Source organism: Cololabis saira, chromosome 21 (assembly GCF_033807715.1).
Source record: "Cololabis saira isolate AMF1-May2022 chromosome 21, fColSai1.1, whole genome shotgun sequence".
NCBI lineage: Eukaryota > Metazoa > Chordata > Actinopteri > Beloniformes > Belonidae > Cololabis > Cololabis saira.
Genome location: NC_084607.1, coordinates 10815999 through 10831986, shown reverse-complemented (window position 1 = coordinate 10831986; position 15988 = coordinate 10815999). Strand labels below are relative to the sequence as shown.

General features: G+C 40.2%; 1 protein-coding gene and 14 non-coding genes across 16 annotated transcripts in view; 1 reads left to right on the top strand and 14 right to left on the bottom strand.

Moving 5' to 3' along the window:
- LOC133421759 (plexin domain-containing protein 1-like) overlaps positions 1–15740 on the top strand; it is a 40592-nt gene extending 24852 nt beyond the window's left edge. Inside the window, exons 4-13 of one of the 2 annotated variants that reach the window (XM_061711516.1) lie at positions 12666–12735; positions 12873–12995; positions 13083–13201; positions 13313–13412; positions 14284–14379; positions 14456–14537; positions 14621–14681; positions 14769–14895; positions 15115–15260; positions 15364–15740. In XM_061711516.1, coding sequence (XP_061567500.1) covers positions 12666–12735; positions 12873–12995; positions 13083–13201; positions 13313–13412; positions 14284–14379; positions 14456–14537; positions 14621–14681; positions 14769–14895; positions 15115–15260; positions 15364–15477 — 1038 coding nt within the window. In that variant the 3' untranslated portion in view covers positions 15478–15740. Of the gene's footprint in view, positions 1–12665; positions 12736–12872; positions 12996–13082; positions 13202–13312; positions 13413–14283; positions 14380–14455; positions 14538–14620; positions 14682–14759; positions 14896–15114; positions 15261–15363 lie in introns of both variants that reach the window. The other variant, XM_061711515.1, reaches the window with a different exon arrangement.
- Positions 611–682, bottom strand: trnac-gca (transfer RNA cysteine (anticodon GCA)). The gene has a single exon. It is a non-coding gene; the product is annotated as a tRNA-Cys (tRNA).
- trnac-gca (transfer RNA cysteine (anticodon GCA)) lies at positions 1558–1629 on the bottom strand. The gene has a single exon. It is a non-coding gene; the product is annotated as a tRNA-Cys (tRNA).
- On the bottom strand, positions 2546–2617 carry trnac-gca (transfer RNA cysteine (anticodon GCA)). Its single transcript has one exon. It is a non-coding gene; the product is annotated as a tRNA-Cys (tRNA).
- trnac-gca (transfer RNA cysteine (anticodon GCA)) lies at positions 3784–3855 on the bottom strand. The gene has a single exon. It is a non-coding gene; the product is annotated as a tRNA-Cys (tRNA).
- On the bottom strand, positions 4479–4550 carry trnac-gca (transfer RNA cysteine (anticodon GCA)). The gene has a single exon. It is a non-coding gene; the product is annotated as a tRNA-Cys (tRNA).
- Positions 5369–5440, bottom strand: trnac-gca (transfer RNA cysteine (anticodon GCA)). Its single transcript has one exon. It is a non-coding gene; the product is annotated as a tRNA-Cys (tRNA).
- On the bottom strand, positions 6607–6678 carry trnac-gca (transfer RNA cysteine (anticodon GCA)). The gene has a single exon. It is a non-coding gene; the product is annotated as a tRNA-Cys (tRNA).
- On the bottom strand, positions 7537–7608 carry trnac-gca (transfer RNA cysteine (anticodon GCA)). The gene has a single exon. It is a non-coding gene; the product is annotated as a tRNA-Cys (tRNA).
- On the bottom strand, positions 7928–7999 carry trnac-gca (transfer RNA cysteine (anticodon GCA)). The gene has a single exon. It is a non-coding gene; the product is annotated as a tRNA-Cys (tRNA).
- On the bottom strand, positions 9305–9376 carry trnac-gca (transfer RNA cysteine (anticodon GCA)). Its single transcript has one exon. It is a non-coding gene; the product is annotated as a tRNA-Cys (tRNA).
- On the bottom strand, positions 9999–10070 carry trnac-gca (transfer RNA cysteine (anticodon GCA)). Its single transcript has one exon. It is a non-coding gene; the product is annotated as a tRNA-Cys (tRNA).
- Positions 10945–11016, bottom strand: trnac-gca (transfer RNA cysteine (anticodon GCA)). The gene has a single exon. It is a non-coding gene; the product is annotated as a tRNA-Cys (tRNA).
- trnac-gca (transfer RNA cysteine (anticodon GCA)) lies at positions 11300–11371 on the bottom strand. Its single transcript has one exon. It is a non-coding gene; the product is annotated as a tRNA-Cys (tRNA).
- Positions 12007–12078, bottom strand: trnac-gca (transfer RNA cysteine (anticodon GCA)). The gene has a single exon. It is a non-coding gene; the product is annotated as a tRNA-Cys (tRNA).
- Positions 15741–15988: the final 248 nt, after the last annotated feature.

The following is a 15988-nucleotide window of genomic DNA, read 5'->3' as shown; positions in this document are numbered from 1 at the left end:
TTTGAAATTGGTGGAGCCAGATTGTAAGAGTGGACCTCAGTTGCACTAACTATTTTGGTCAAAGTGGCAAAATTTTTAGGACATACGTTGCCTCTTTCCCAATGAAGGCAGGGACCTTCCACTGCAAGCATGAAAAGGAGGAACGTTGACCACTCCATTTAAAAAATCCCAACTTGTTCTTTGGAATTCAGGACTCAATTTAGCAAACTGCTTGTATCCTTGAACACAACATTTACATGGCAGTGCTGGAAGTACACTTGGAGGAGGAAAGTTGACCACTCCAATTTAAAAATCCCAACCTGTTATTTGTTAGCTTCTCTAATGAAACAAAAACATGTTTCACTTCTGATTGGACTTCCACTTAAAGACTGTTTTTTTTATGTGGGAAGCTCCTGAATCAAAGCCCAGCATTATAGTGAGAATGTCTATCAAAAATGATCAGGGGATTGCTTTTTCTGCTGCTAAAACTGAAACCAGTCAGGCCTCTACTTAGCAAATTTGCTTGCATCCTTGAAAACAACATTTACATGGCAGTGCTGGAAGTAGTCTTGAACAGCTTTTGTACTTCAAACTTACTGTGAAATCAAGTCTTAAGTTGCACAAGACAAGCAGGGGGCACCCAGAGTTGAACTGGGGACCTCTTGATCTGCAGTCAAATGCTCTACCACTGAGCTATACCCCCTTTCTGCCTTGTTCTGAAACTATTTTTTCAAGTGGAAAACTTTTTAGGACATACGTTGCCTCTTTTCCAATGAAGGCAGGGATCTTCCCCTGCAAGCATGAAAAAGAGGAAAGTTGACCACTCCATTTTACAAAACTCAACCTGTTATTTGGGATTTCTGTCTCTATTTAGAGAAACTGCTTGAATTCTTGAACACGACAGTGTTGGAAGTAGTCTTGAACAGCTTTTATATATATTACTTCAAACTTACTGTGAAATCAAGTTCTAAGTCGCCCTACAAGATCCAGGATGTGACCGCGGGTGTGGGTGGGGAAGTTGATGTGTTGTGTGAAGTTGAGGCAGTGTAGCAGGTCCAGGAACTCAGTGGCACGTTTGCAGTCTGGGTTGTCAATGTGGAAATTAAAATCGCCCAGGAAGAGAATGGAAGGTGAGATGGCACATAGCTGGGTCAGGAGATTGGAGAAATCTGAAAGAAAGGAGGGGTTTGGCTTGGGAGGGCGATAAATGACGGCAGTGACTAGAGGGGTGGGGCCAGACAGTTTGAAAGCAATGTGTTCGAATGAGGGGAAATCAGGGGTGGAGATGGAGGTTGTTTTAATGTCCATTTTGTATAGTTCTTTGTTCTTTGTTCTCCCTTCTTTGTTAGGTGGATGAAATACTTGGTGATCTGAGAGTTTTGTAATTTAGCAAACATGATAGAAGTTTTTCTTTGTATTGAAAACCAGTAGCATTCAAAGCATAAAAAAAACACAATATGAAAGTTTGAGTTGCCTATAGAGTGACTAATAAACACTAAGTGCAGTATTTATGTTTAAGATGAAACCTGCACTTCCAAATTGTTTCCAGTAATATGTGACGAGGTAATCCTCATGGCCAGGGGGCACCCAGAGTTGAACTGGGGACCTCTTGATCTGCAGTCAAATGCTCTACCACTGAGCTATACCCCCTTTCTGCCATGTTTTGAAATTGGTGGACCCAGATTGTAAGAGTGGACCTCAGTTGCACTAACTATTTTTTCAAGTGGAAAACTTTTTAGGACATACGTTGCCTCTTTTCCAATGAAGGCAGGGATCTTCCCCTGCAAGCATGAAAAAGAGGAAAGTTGACCACTCCATTTTACAAAACTCAACCTGTTATTTGGGATTTCTGTCTCTATTTAGAGAAACTGCTTGAATTCTTGAACACAACAGTGTTGGAAGTTGTCTTGAACAGCTTTTATATATATTACTTCAAACTTACTGTGAAATCAAGTTCTAAGTCGCCTTACAAGATCCAGGATGTGACCGCGGGTGTGGGTGGGGAAGTTGATGTGTTGTGTGAAGTTGAGGCAGTGTAGCAGGTCCAGGAACTCAGTGGCACGTTTGCAGTCTGGGTTGTCAATGTGGAAATTAAAATCGCCCAGGAAGAGAATGGAAGGTGAGATGGCACATAGCTGGGTCAGGAGATTGGAGAAATCTGAAAGAAAGGAGGGGTTTGGCTTGGGAGGGCGATAAATGACGGCAGTGACTAGAGGGGTGGGGCCAGACAGTTTGAAAGCAATGTGTTCGAATGAGGGGAAATCAGGGGTGGAGATGGAGGTTGTTTTAATGTCCATTTTGTATAGTTCTTTGTTCTTTGTTCTCCCTTCTTTGTTAGGTGGATGAAATACTTGGTGATCTGAGAGTTTTGTAATTTAGCAAACATGATAGAAGTTTTACTTTGTATTGAAAACCAGTAGCATTTAAAGCATAAAAAAAACACAATATGAAAGTTTGAGTTGCCTATAGAGTGACTAATAAACATTAAGTGCAGTTTTACATTTAAGATGCAACCTGCACTTCCAAATTGTTTCCAGTAATATGTGACGAGGTAATCCTCATGGCCAGAGGGCACCCAGAGTTGAACTGGGGACCTCTTGATCTGCAGTCAAATGCTCTACCACTGAGCTATACCCCCTTTCTCCCATGTTTTGAAATTGGTGGAGCCAGATTGTAAGAGTGGACCTCAGTTGCACTAACTATTTTTTCAAAGGGAAAATTTTTTAGGACATACGTTGCCTCTTTTCCAATGAAGGCAGGGATCATAATTAAAAGCAACCCTCATAGTCAGGGGGCACCCAGAGCTGAACTGGGGAACTCTTGATCTGCAGTCAAATGCTCTACCACTGAGATATACCCCCACTGTTTGCATACCTCTGTGGTCAAAAAAATGTGTCCTCAGATAAAATGTTGGCACTGTCTTTTGCCATGAGATCCCTCCACTGGTTCAATCCTGTACTCTGCAGCAGGGAAATTTGACCAAGATCTCTCTTTTATTGGTTCACTCCTTCCTCTTTCGTTCCTTGAATTCTGTAACTTCATAAACACGCCTCAGGCCACTTTACACTGCTTGTAAGCTGCTTCAAGATGCTGCTGCAAGGCTGCCAACTAGAGAACCTCATCAACGCCACGCTTCCCCTCTTCACTGGCTTCCTTCATTATTTAGAATAAACTACAAATTCCTGCTGATAACATTTACAAACACTTCATGACTTAGCCAACGAGGTACATCTCTGAGCTTCCACCATACTCCACCAACTGACCGCTCAGTTCTAAAATTTCAACCTGTTATACGTTTCCCTCTCTAACTAAAACAAAACGGGATTGTGCCTTTGTCGTCCTGCTTCCTCCCCTTTGAAATTAGATTCCTAGGTACAAAAGAAATGCTGATTGAGCAGACAGTTTTCAGTGACTCCTATGGTTGGCTATGGCTATTGTCCATCTATTACTATTTACATAAAGCTTCTCTTAATCACCCAACCTGGCTGAGACTCAGCTCCTCTTGCTTGGTTTATCTTCTTTTTTTCTTGTGTAGTGTTTGTAGTTTTTAAGGGATTTTTAACTTTTATTTATACATTTTTCATGACATAAGTTTCAATGTTATGAATGTAATGGACTTTTCAAAAGATGTGTGTAAATACAGATTTAAACAGAGAATTATTGAAAACCAGTAGCATCCAAAGCAGAAAACACCATGACATGAAAGCCTGAGTTGCCTATAGACAGTAAGTGGTTGAGCTTTAAGATACCACCTGCTCTTTCAGGTTGTTTTAAATACTTTGTCCTTAGGTGACCAACATAATTAGGGGGCACCCAGAGTTGAACTGGGGACCTCTTGATCTGCAGTCAAATGCTCTACCACTGAGCTATACCCCCTTTCTGCCATGTTTTGAAATTGGTGGAGCCAGATTGTAAGAGTGGACCTCAGTTGCACTAACTATTTTGGTCAAAGTGGCAAAGTTTTTAGGACATACGTTGCCTCTTTCCTAATGAAGGCAGGGACCTTCCACTGCAAGCATGAAAAGGAGGAACGTTGACCACTCCATTTAAAAAATCCCAACTTGTTCTTTGGAATTCAGGACTCAATTTAGCAAACTGCTTGTATCCTTGAACACAACATTTACATGGCAGTGCTGGAAGTACACTTGGAGGAGGAAAGTTGACCACTCCAATTTAAAAATCCCAACCTGTTATTTGTTAGCTTCTCTAATGAAACAAAAAAATGTTTTCACTTCTGATTGGACTTCCAATTAAAGACTGTTTTTTTTATGTGGGAAGCTCCTGAATCAAAGCCCAGCATTATAGTGAGAATGTATATCAAAAATGATCAGGGGATTGCTTTTTCTGCTGCTAAAACTGAAACCAGTCAGGCCTCTACTTAGCAAATTTTCTTGCATCCTTGAAAACAACATTTACATGGCAGTGCTGGTAGTAGGCTTGAACAGCTTTTGTACTTCAAACTTACTGTCAAATCAAGTTTTAAGTTGCACAACACAAGCAGGGGGCACCCAGAGTTGAACTGGGGACCTCTTGATCTGCAGTCAAATGCTCTACCACTGAGCTATACCCCCTTTCTGCCATGTTTTGAAATTGGTGGAAAAAAATCTTTTTAGGACATACGTTGCCTCTTTTCCAATGAAGGCAGGGATCTTCCCCTGCAAGCATGAAAAAGAGGAAAGTTGACCCCTCCATTTTACAAAACTCAACCTGTTATTTGGGATTTCTGTCTCTATTTAGAGAAACTGCTTGAATTCTTGAACACGACAGTGTTGGAAGTAGTCTTGAACAGCTTTTATATATATTACTTCAAACTTACTGTGAAATCAAGTTCTAAGTCGCCCTACAAGATCCAGGATGTGACCGCGGGTGTGGGTGGGGAAGTTGATGTGTTGTGTGAAGTTGAGGCAGTGTAGCAGGTCCAGGAACTCAGTGGCACGTTTGCAGTTAGGGTTGTCAATGTGGAAATTAAAATCGCCCAGGAAGAGAATGGAAGGTGAGATGGCACATAGCTGGGTCAGGAGATTGGAGAAATCAGAAAGAAAGGATGGGTTTGGCTTGGGAGGGCGATAAATGACGGCAGTGACTAGAGGGGTGGGGCCAGACAGTTTGAAAGCAATGTGTAATAGTTCTGTGTAGTTCTTTGTTCTCCCTTCTTTGTTAGGTGGATGAAATACTTGGTGATCTGAGAGTTTTGTAATTTAGCAAACATGATAGAAGTTTTACTTTGTATTGAAAACCAGTAGCATTTAAAGCATAAAAAAAACACAATATGAAAGTTTGAGTTGCCTATAGAGTGACTAATAAACATTAAGTGCAGTTTTACGTTTAAGATGCAACCTGCACTTCCAAATTGTTTCCAGTAATATGTGACGAGGTAATCCTCATGGCCAGAGGGCACCCAGAGTTGAACTGGGGACCTCTTGATCTGCAGTCAAATGCTCTACCACTGAGCTATACCCCCTTTCTGCCATGTTTTGAAATTGGTGGAGCCAGATTGTAAGAGTGGACCTCAGTTGCACTAACTATTTTTTCAAAGGGAAAATTTTTTAGGACATACGTTGCCTCTTTTCCAATGGAGGCAGGGATCATAATTAAAAGCAACCCTCATAGTCAGGGGGCACCCAGAGCTGAACTGGGGAACTCTTGATCTGCAGTCAAATGCTCTACCACTGAGATATACCCCCACTGTTTGCACACCTCTGTGGTCAAAAAAATTTGTCCTCAGATAAAATGTTGGCACTGTCTTTGGCCATGAGATCCCTACACTGGTTCAATCCTGTACTCTGCAGCAGGGAAATTTGACCAAGATCTCTCTTTTATTGGTTCACTCCTTCCTCTTTCATTCCTTGAATTCTGTAACTTCATAAACACGCCTCAGGCCACTTTACACTGCTTGTAAGCTGCTTCGAGATGCTGCTGCAAGGCTGCCAACTAGAGAACCTCATCAACGCCACGCTTCCCCTCTTCACTGGCTTCCTTCATTATTTAGAATAAACTACAAATTCCTGCTGATAACATTTACAAACACCTCATGACTTAGCCAACGAGGTACATCTCTGAGCTTCCACCATACTCCACCAACTGACCGCTCAGTTCTAAAATTTCAACCTGTTATACGTTTCCCTCTCTAACTAAAACAAAACGGGATTGTGCCTTTGTCGTCCTGCTTCCTCCCCTTTGAAATTAGATTCCTAGGTACAAAAGAAATGCTGATTGAGCAGACAGTTTTCAGTGACTCCTATGGTTGGCTATGGCTATTGTCCATCTATTACTATTTACATAAAGCTTCTCTTAATCACCCAACCTGGCTGAGACTCAGCTCCTCTTGCTTGGTTTATCTTCTTTTTTTCTTGTGTAGTGTTTGTAGTTTTTAAGGGATTTTTAACTTTTATTTATACGTTTTTTATGACATAAGTTTCAATGTTATGAATGTAATGGACTTTTCAAAAGAGGTGTGTAAATACAGATTTAAACAGAGAATTATTGAAAACCAGTAGCATCCAAAGCAGAAAACACCATGACATGAAAGCCTGAGTTGCCTATAGACAGTAAGTGGTTGAGCTTTAAGATACCACCTGCTCTTTCAGGTTGTTTTAAATACTTTGTCCTTAGGTGACCAACATAATTAGGGGGCACACAGAGTTGAACTGGGGACCTCTTGATCTGCAGTCAAATGCTCTACCACTGAGCTATACCCCCTTTCTGCCATGTTTTGAAATTGGTGGAGCCAGGTTGTAAGAGTGGACCTCAGTTGCACTAACTATTTTTTCAAGTGGAGAAAATTTTAGGACATACGTTGCCGCTCCATTTTACAAAACTCAACCTGTTATTTGGGATTTCTGTCTCTATTTAGAGAAACTGCTTGAATTCTTGAACACGACAGTGTTGGAAGTAGTCTTGAACAGCTTTTATATATATTACTTCAAACTTACTGTGAAATCAAGTTCTAAGTCGCCCTACAAGATCCAGGATGTGACCGCTGGTGTGGGTGGGGAAGTTGATGTGTTGTGTGAAGTTGAGGCAGTGTAGCAGGTCCAGGAACTCAGTGGCACGTTTGCAGTCTGGGTTGTCAATGTGGAAATTAAAATCGCCCAGGAAGAGAATGGAAGGTGAGATGGCACATAGCTGGGTCAGGAGATTGGAGAAATCTGAAAGAAAGGAGGGGTTTGGCTTGGGAGGGCGATAAATGACGGCAGTGACCAGAGGGGTGGGGCCAGACAGTTTGAAAGCAATGTGTTCGAATGAGGGGAAATCAGGGGTGGAGATGGAGGTTGTTTTAATGTCCATTTTGTATAGTTCTTTGTTCTTTGTTCTCCCTTCTTTGTTAGGTGGATGAAATACTTGGTGATCTGAGAGTTTTGTAATTTAGCAAACATGATAGAAGTTTTTCTTTGTATTGAAAACCAGTAGCATTCAAAGCATAAAAAAAACACAATATGAAAGTTTGAGTTGCCTATAGAGTGACTAATAAACACTAAGTGCAGTATTTATGTTTAAGATGCAACCTACACTTCCAAATTGTTTCCAGTAATATGTGACGAGGTAATCCTCATGGCGAGGGGGCACCCAGAGTTGAACTGGGGACCTCTTGATCTGCAGTCAAATGCTCTACCACTGAGCTATACCCCCTTTCTGCCATGTTTTGAAATTGGTGGAGCCAGATTGTAAGAGTGGACCTCAGTTGCACTAACTATTTTTTCAAGAGGAAAAATTTGTAGGACATACGTTGCCTCTTTTCCAATGAAGGAAGGGATCTTCCCCTGCAAGCATGAAAAAGAGGAAAGTTGACCACTCCATTTTACAAAACTCAACCTGTTATTTGGGATTTCTGTCTCTATTTAGAGAAACTGCTTGAATTCTTGAACACGACAGTGTTGGAAGTAGTCTTGAACAGTTTTTATATATATTACTTGGAACTTACTGTGAAATCAAGTCACCCTACACAAGCAGGGGGCACCCAGAGTTGAACTGGGGACCTCTTGATCTGCAGTCAAATGCTCTACCACTGAGCTATACCCCCTTTATGTCTTGACTTGAAATTGGTGGATCCAGATTGTAAGACTGGAACTTAGTTAAACTAACTGCTCCGATCAAAGTGGCAAAATCGTTAGGACCATCGTTAACTGAAAGATTTTAACCTGAATATTCACACTCTCTTGGAAACCTTTTAATATTTGATTATTGACTGTGGTCAATTCTGCCACAGTTCCATTTAGAGTTAGTTATAGTGATTGCAGGACTTGGACCTGTTAAGTGGATTAAATACTTTGTGATTTCAGAGTTTCATAATTAAAAGCAACCCTCATAGTCAGGGGGCACCCAGAGCTGAACTGGGGAACTCTTGATCTGCAGTCAAATGCTCTACCACTGAGATATACCCCCACTGTTTGCACACCTCTGTGGTCAAAAAAATGTGTCCTCAGATAAAATGTTGGCACTGTCTTTGGCCATGAGATCCCTACACTGGTTCAATCCTGTACTCTGCAGCAGGGAAATTTGACCAAGATCTCTCTTTTATTGGTTCACTCCTTCCTCTTTCATTCCTTGAATTCTGTAACTTCATAAACACGCCTCAGGCCACTTTACACTGCTTGTAAGCTGCTTCGAGATGCTGCTGCAAGGCTGCCAACTAGAGAACCTCATCAACGCCACGCTTCCCCTCTTCACTGGCTTCCTTCATTATTTAGAATAAACTACAAATTCCTGCTGATAACATTTACAAACACCTCATGACTTAGCCAACGAGGTACATCTCTGAGCTTCCACCATACTCCACCAACTGACCGCTCAGTTCTAAAATTTCAACCTGTTATACGTTTCCCTCTCTAACTAAAACAAAACGGGATTGTGCCTTTGTCGTCCTGCTTCCTCCCCTTTGAAATTAGATTCCTAGGTACAAAAGAAATGCTGATTGAGCAGACAGTTTTCAGTGACTCCTATGGTTGGCTATGGCTATTGTCCATCTATTACTATTTACATAAAGCTTCTCTTAATCACCCAACCTGGCTGAGACTCAGCTCCTCTTGCTTGGTTTATCTTCTTTTTTTCTTGTGTAGTGTTTGTAGTTTTTAAGGGATTTTTAACTTTTATTTATACGTTTTTTATGACATAAGTTTCAATGTTATGAATGTAATGGACTTTTCAAAAGAGGTGTGTAAATACAGATTTAAACAGAGAATTATTGAAAACCAGTAGCATCCAAAGCAGAAAACACCATGACATGAAAGCCTGAGTTGCCTATAGACAGTAAGTGGTTGAGCTTTAAGATACCACCTGCTCTTTCAGGTTGTTTTAAATACTTTGTCCTTAGGTGACCAACATAATTAGGGGGCACCCAGAGTTGAACTGGGGACCTCTTGATCTGCAGTCAAATGCTCTACCACTGAGCTATACCCCCTTTGTGCCATGTTTTGAAATTGGTGGAGCCAGATTGTAAGAGTGGACCTCAGTTGCACTAACTATTTTGGTCAAAGTGGCAAAATTTTTAGGACATACGTTGCCTCTTTCCCAATGAAGGCAGGGACCTTCCACTGCAAGCATGAAAAGGAGGAACGTTGACCACTCCATTTAAAAAATCCCAACTTGTTCTTTGGAATTCAGGACTCAATTTAGCAAACTGCTTGTATCCTTGAACACAACATTTACATGGCAGTGCTGGAAGTACACTTGGAGGAGGAAAGTTGACCACTCCAATTTAAAAATCCCAACCTGTTATTTGTTAGCTTCTCTAATGAAACAAAAACATGTTTCACTTCTGATTGGACTTCCACTTAAAGACTGTTTTTTTTATGTGGGAAGCTCCTGAATCAAAGCCCAGCATTATAGTGAGAATGTCTATCAAAAATGATCAGGGGATTGCTTTTTCTGCTGCTAAAACTGAAACCAGTCAGGCCTCTACTTAGCAAATTTGCTTGCATCCTTGAAAACAACATTTACATGGCAGTGCTGGAAGTAGTCTTGAACAGCTTTTGTACTTCAAACTTACTGTGAAATCAAGTTTTAAGTTGCACAAGACAAGCAGGGGGCACCCAGAGTTGAACTGGGGACCTCTTGATCTGCAGTCAAATGCTCTACCACTGAGCTATACCCCCTTTCTGTCTTGCTCTGAAACTATTTTTTCAAGTGGAAAACTTTTTAGGACATACGTTGCCTCTTTTCCAATGAAGGCAGGGATCTTCCCCTGCAAGCATGAAAAAGAGGAAAGTTGACCACTCCATTTTACAAAACTCAACCTGTTATTTGGGATTTCTGTCTCTATTTAGAGAAACTGCTTGAATTCTTGAACACGACAGTGTTGGAAGTAGTCTTGAACAGCTTTTATATATATTACTTCAAACTTACTGTGAAATCAAGTTCTAAGTCGCCCTACAAGATCCAGGATGTGACCGCGGGTGTGGGTGGGGAAGTTGATGTGTTGTGTGAAGTTGAGGCAGTGTAGCAGGTCCAGGAACTCAGTGGCACGTTTGCAGTCTGGGTTGTCAATGTGGAAATTAAAATCGCCCAGGAAGAGAATGGAAGGTGAGATGGCACAAGCTGGGTCAGGAGATTGGAGAAATCTGAAAGAAAGGAGGGGTTTGGCTTGGGAGGGCGATAAATGACGGCAGTGACTAGAGGGGTGGGGCCAGACAGTTTGAAAGCAATGTGTTGGAATGAGGGGAAATCAGGGGTGGAGATGGAGGTTGTTGTAATGTCCATTTTGTATAGTTCTTTGTTCTTTGTTCTCCCTTCTTTGTTAGGTGGATGAAATACTTGGTGATCTGAGAGTTTTGTAATTTAGCAAACATGATAGAAGTTTTTCTTTGTATTGAAAACCAGTAGCATTCAAAGCATAAAAAAAACACAATATGAAAGTTTGAGTTGCCTATAGAGTGACTAATAAACACTAAGTGCAGTATTTATGTTTAAGATGCAACCTGCACTTCCAAATTGTTTCCAGTAATATGTGACGAGGTAATCCTCATGGCCAGGGGGCACCCAGAGTTGAACTGGGGACCTCTTGATCTGCAGTCAAATGCTCTACCACTGAGCTATACCCCCAAGTTTAGAAATTGGTGGAGCCAGATTGTAAGAGTGGACCTCAGTTGCACTAACTATTTTTTCAAGTTTTTTCCAATGAAGGCGAGGATCTTCCCCCTACAAGCATTAAAAAGAAGAAAGTTGACCACTCCATTTTACAAAACTCAACCTGTTATTTGGGATTTAGGCCTCAATTTAGGAAACTGCTTGCATTCTTCAACACGACAGTGCTGGAAGTAGTCTTGAACAGCTTTTGTACTTCAAACTTACTGTGAAATCAAGTTTTAAGTTGCACAACACAAGCAGGGGGCACCCAGAGTTGAACTGGGGACCTCTTGATCTGCAGTCAAATGCTCTACCACTGAGCTATACCCCCTTGATGTCTTGACTTGAAATTGGTGGATCCAGATTGTAAGACTGGACCTTAGTTAAACTAACTGCTCCGATCAAAGTGGCAAAATCGTTAGGACCAATTTATGCAGATTTTAACCTGAATATTCACACTCTCTTGGAAACCTTTTAATACTTGATTATTGACTTCAGGGTGTATGCTACCACAAGTGCTGATGAAAGTAGGGATAAGCACCTGACCTCCTGAAACCCTGAAAAGGATGAACTGGGAAATACCGACACCCCCATAGCGCTGCCTTTACCAAACTTTCAGAGATTCAATTTTCTTTTGCGTGAAAGTAAACTGGAAATGCGGCTTGTCTGAGTTTTCCATCAGGACTTATAAATAGTTATAAATAGTGATTGTAGGACTTGGGCTTGTTAGGTGGATGAAATACTTGGTGATTTGAGAGTTTTGTAATTTAGCAAAAGCGATAGAAGTTTTTCTTTGTATTGAAAACCAGTAGCATCCAAAGGCTAAATAACCACAACATGAAAGTCGGAGATTCCTATATAGTTACTTATAAACAAGAAGTGCAGGGTTGAGTTTAAAGAAGTTAAGATGCCACCTTCACTTTTAGATTGTTTTAAGAAATATGTGACCAGGAAACCTTCATGGTGAGGGGGCACCCAGAGTTGAACTGGGGACCTCTTGATCTGCAGTCAAATGCTCTACCACTGAGCTATACCCCCTTTCTGCCACATTCTACCATGAAATTGGAGCAGCCAGATTGTAAGAGTGGACCTCAGTTGCACTAACTATTTTGATCAAGTGGATAAAATTTTAGGACATACGTTGCCTCTTTCCCAATGAAGGCAGGGATCTTCCACTGCAAGCATGAAAAGGAGGAAAGTTGACCACTCTATTTTACAAAAACCAACCTGTTATTTGGGATTCAGGACTCAATTTAGCAAACTACTTGCATCCTTAAACACAACATTTACATGTCAGTGCTAGTAGTAGTTCAATGTGCAGTCAGATACCCTACATTTATCATTAGCCCTTATAAAGGGGACACTTGCAAATGAAGACCTCTTCATTTATTTTTTTTAATAAATAATCTACAAACAAACAAGAGGCACAAATATTTGGCTGTAAATTATCTGGAAGCATTCAGGTCTTACTGTACTATTTGTTTTTTTTTTTTAAAGAAAAAAAAAAGACTCCTCTAACTGCCAACTTGAAACTGTACATTTCATTTTTACTGAGATGTCATAGTGAATCTGTGTTTAAACTTGAGCACTTCTGAATGTGTACATTGGATCTTATCTCTTTGCAGAAGGTTGCCCTGTCTTTTGATTTTCCCTTCTACGGTCATTACCTGAGGCAGATTACCATAGCAACAGGAGGTAATTTTTGATTACCTAACAGATGCTCCAATGATCTGTCCTTCAGATATTCAGTGTGCATGAGAGATTTTTGTTTATGTCTTTTGCTCAATATACAGACTGAAGGCTAACATAGTTTTCCTTCTGGCCATTTTCAGGATTTATCTTCACAGGGGACATCACTCACCGCATGATGACCACGACTCAGTACATCGCCCCTCTGATGGCGAACTTTGACCCCAGCCACTCTAAAGAATCCACTGTACAATACCTGGATAACGGTATTATGACATCTGACACTTTAACACTTAATTTATACTCTTTTCTGACTATTTCTTTGATTTTGGTTTGGCTTAAACTACTTCCAGGAGAAGTGTTTGTGGTCCAGTGGGAGCGGGTCAGACTCCTCGGGAGGGAATCAGAGGGCGCGTTCACTTTTCAGGCTGCACTTCATAAAACGGGGAGCATCACTTTCAGCTACCGGGATGTGAGACACTTATCTCCTCTGTGCTTTCAGCAACATTCTGAAATTTCACAACCTTGTTTTTAATTTTTCAAACATAGCTTAAGTGGATTCTCTTTTTTTTCTGTTCGTCAGATACCTCTGTCATTAGATGCAATTGGATCAGCTGAGCATCCAGTGAAGGCCGGTTTGTCTGATGCCTTTATCGTCACGCCACCTTCTTCTGACTCACCAGGTCACTCACCACACTCATGTTTGTCCTCTAGAACATAGTACTACCATCAGTACTCGAGTTGTAAAAAAAAAAATCAGGGGGGATGGTGGATTTTATCATATTGGGACAGATAATTTGTGCTGATTACAAATAATATAATATATTACAAATAATAGCACTGACCAAAACACCTGCAGAAATACTACAGGAATGACATATGCAGCAGTTAAATGCAGCCTTCTGTAAGCTTTAAATATCCACTGGGCTTACATCAAATACATCAAAACACAACAATAAAAACTGTTTTCTGAACTTATCAATATGACTCTGTCCTTCACAGGATAAGTAAAATGGATCACTGCAAAAACTCAAAATCTTAACAAGAATATTTGTCTTATTTCTAGTTAAAATGTCTCATTTTAGTAAAAAAAAAATCATTACACTTAAAACAAGACTCATCACTGGAAAAAACAACAATTTTCTCCTGTTTCAAGTAGATTTTCACTTAAAATAAGTAGAAAAATCTGCATGTGGAAGATTTTATTGCTTGTAATGAGAAGATTTGGCAGATTGGCAGATTTTTCCTAGTTATTTCAAGTGAAAATTTACTTGAAACAGGTGTAAATTGTCAAATAAGTTATTTTTGTGATGTTATTTTTCTGGTGATGACTCTAAATGTTGAAATAGCAGTAAGACCACATCCATTGATGAAATGACATAAGGGATGGAAAGGGGGGATGGCAGTTTTACAGGGGGGATGATTTGGACCGTTTTTATTTCAGGGGGGATGCCATCCCCCCTCATCCCCCCTCAACTCGAGTACTGACTACCATGAAAACTGTTGATCACCCTTGAACCAGTATTGTGTGTAAAACATACATCTTTCATTCAGACGAGCATCAGACAACAATCTACGAGTACCATCGAGTTGAGGTGGACATGACAAAAATCACCAGTCATTCTGCAGTTGAGTTCACACCATTGCCGAGTAAGTGAACGTTCTGATCTGTAACGTTTCAAGACATCAGAGGGATTTGTGTAAAACATTTAACGTCCTTGTTCAGCCTGCCTTCAGCATGACAGCTGTGATCTTTGCCTCTCGTCCAACCAAACCTCCGGCTGCAGTTGGTGTAATGTTCTCCAGAGGTGAGTGGGACATTCTGCAAGCCGACATGCCTGTCCTGTGTAATTTTAGTGCTGGTTTTTTTTACATACATTTTATGTTTCAGATGTTCAGATGGCATGGATCGACACAGACAGGAATGGCTGGATTATGGCTGTTCAGGAGAGGTATATATAGACAATTATAAAGTTACTACCTCATGTTGTCCTGTGTTTTAATATAATTTCATGCTTTATTGTGCTTTGTATGGGCAGAGCAATTATGCAACCTGTGAAGATTACTTCAGGAATGAAAGCATCTTTGAGTCTTCTGTTACACCTGAAACCGAGGAAATTACATTTTTAACTCCTCAACAAAAAGGCTGTGAAAATGTCAATACAGGTAAAAGTGCTCTTATTTGTTTTAATGCAGTGTTTTCATATATTTGCTAAATTGAAATAGTTGATATTGTGGACTGGAATTAAAGAGTTAAACTATAGTAATTTATTTTAGATGACAATTAACACTGCACATTCAATATTGGCAGTTAAGACTCAGAGGAGTCATTATTCTTGAGGTTTGGGTATATATTTTTAAACATGTATTTATATGTTAAAACAGATTCTTCAAACAAAAAGAAAGGATTCACCACCCCAGGAGTGATAGCTGGTGTGGTAGCTGCTCTGGTGTTACTTTTGGCACTGACACTTGTTGCTCTTTACATCCAATGCCATCCCACTGTTACATCACCACATTTCTTCATCCAGGTTAGCTCCAAATATCATCTGCGCCTCTGACTCTAAATCAGTTTGACACTCAGATATAACATGTCCATGTCATTTATTTTTTTCACCGTTTGATGCCCTGCAGAGGCGCAAGAGCTACTGGCCCTCCCTGAAGTTTCAACAGCAGCAGCCTGGTTACACAGAGGTGGAGGGAGACGGACACGAAAAATACAGCATTGTTGAAGCTGGACCATGCTGAAATCAGTAAACTTGTATTCAAACATATAATATGTGAAAGAAAACACACTCTAAAATTAAGTTTTGCTTTGCTTGATTTAAGTTAAACTATTTGTTGTGTAATTTTTAAATAAATGACATTGATGAAAAGTGTTTGATTATTTTGAACTTAAGTCGAACTGTCCAACAAACTTTTTGATTGTTATTATCTCTTCTGACAATATAAGAAAAGTACATGAGTTGTGCTCTTTTATATCAAACAAATAAAAATGTGGATGCGATAGAGTTCTAGTTCCTGCAGTCTTTTATTGTTTTGTTGTTTCTTTTCCACATTTTTACTTCACACAAGCACCTAACATACTATAAATTCAATGCATCACATCAGAATTATTCTGCACTTCTGACATGTAAGATTGTGAGACTGACTGAAGTTACAGCTGAGTTTTTGGTTAAAGTAGCCAGGAGGTGCAAAATATTTCATTTCATTTCATTTTCTGTAGAGGGACATTGTACATTGATAAACATTTTAAAAT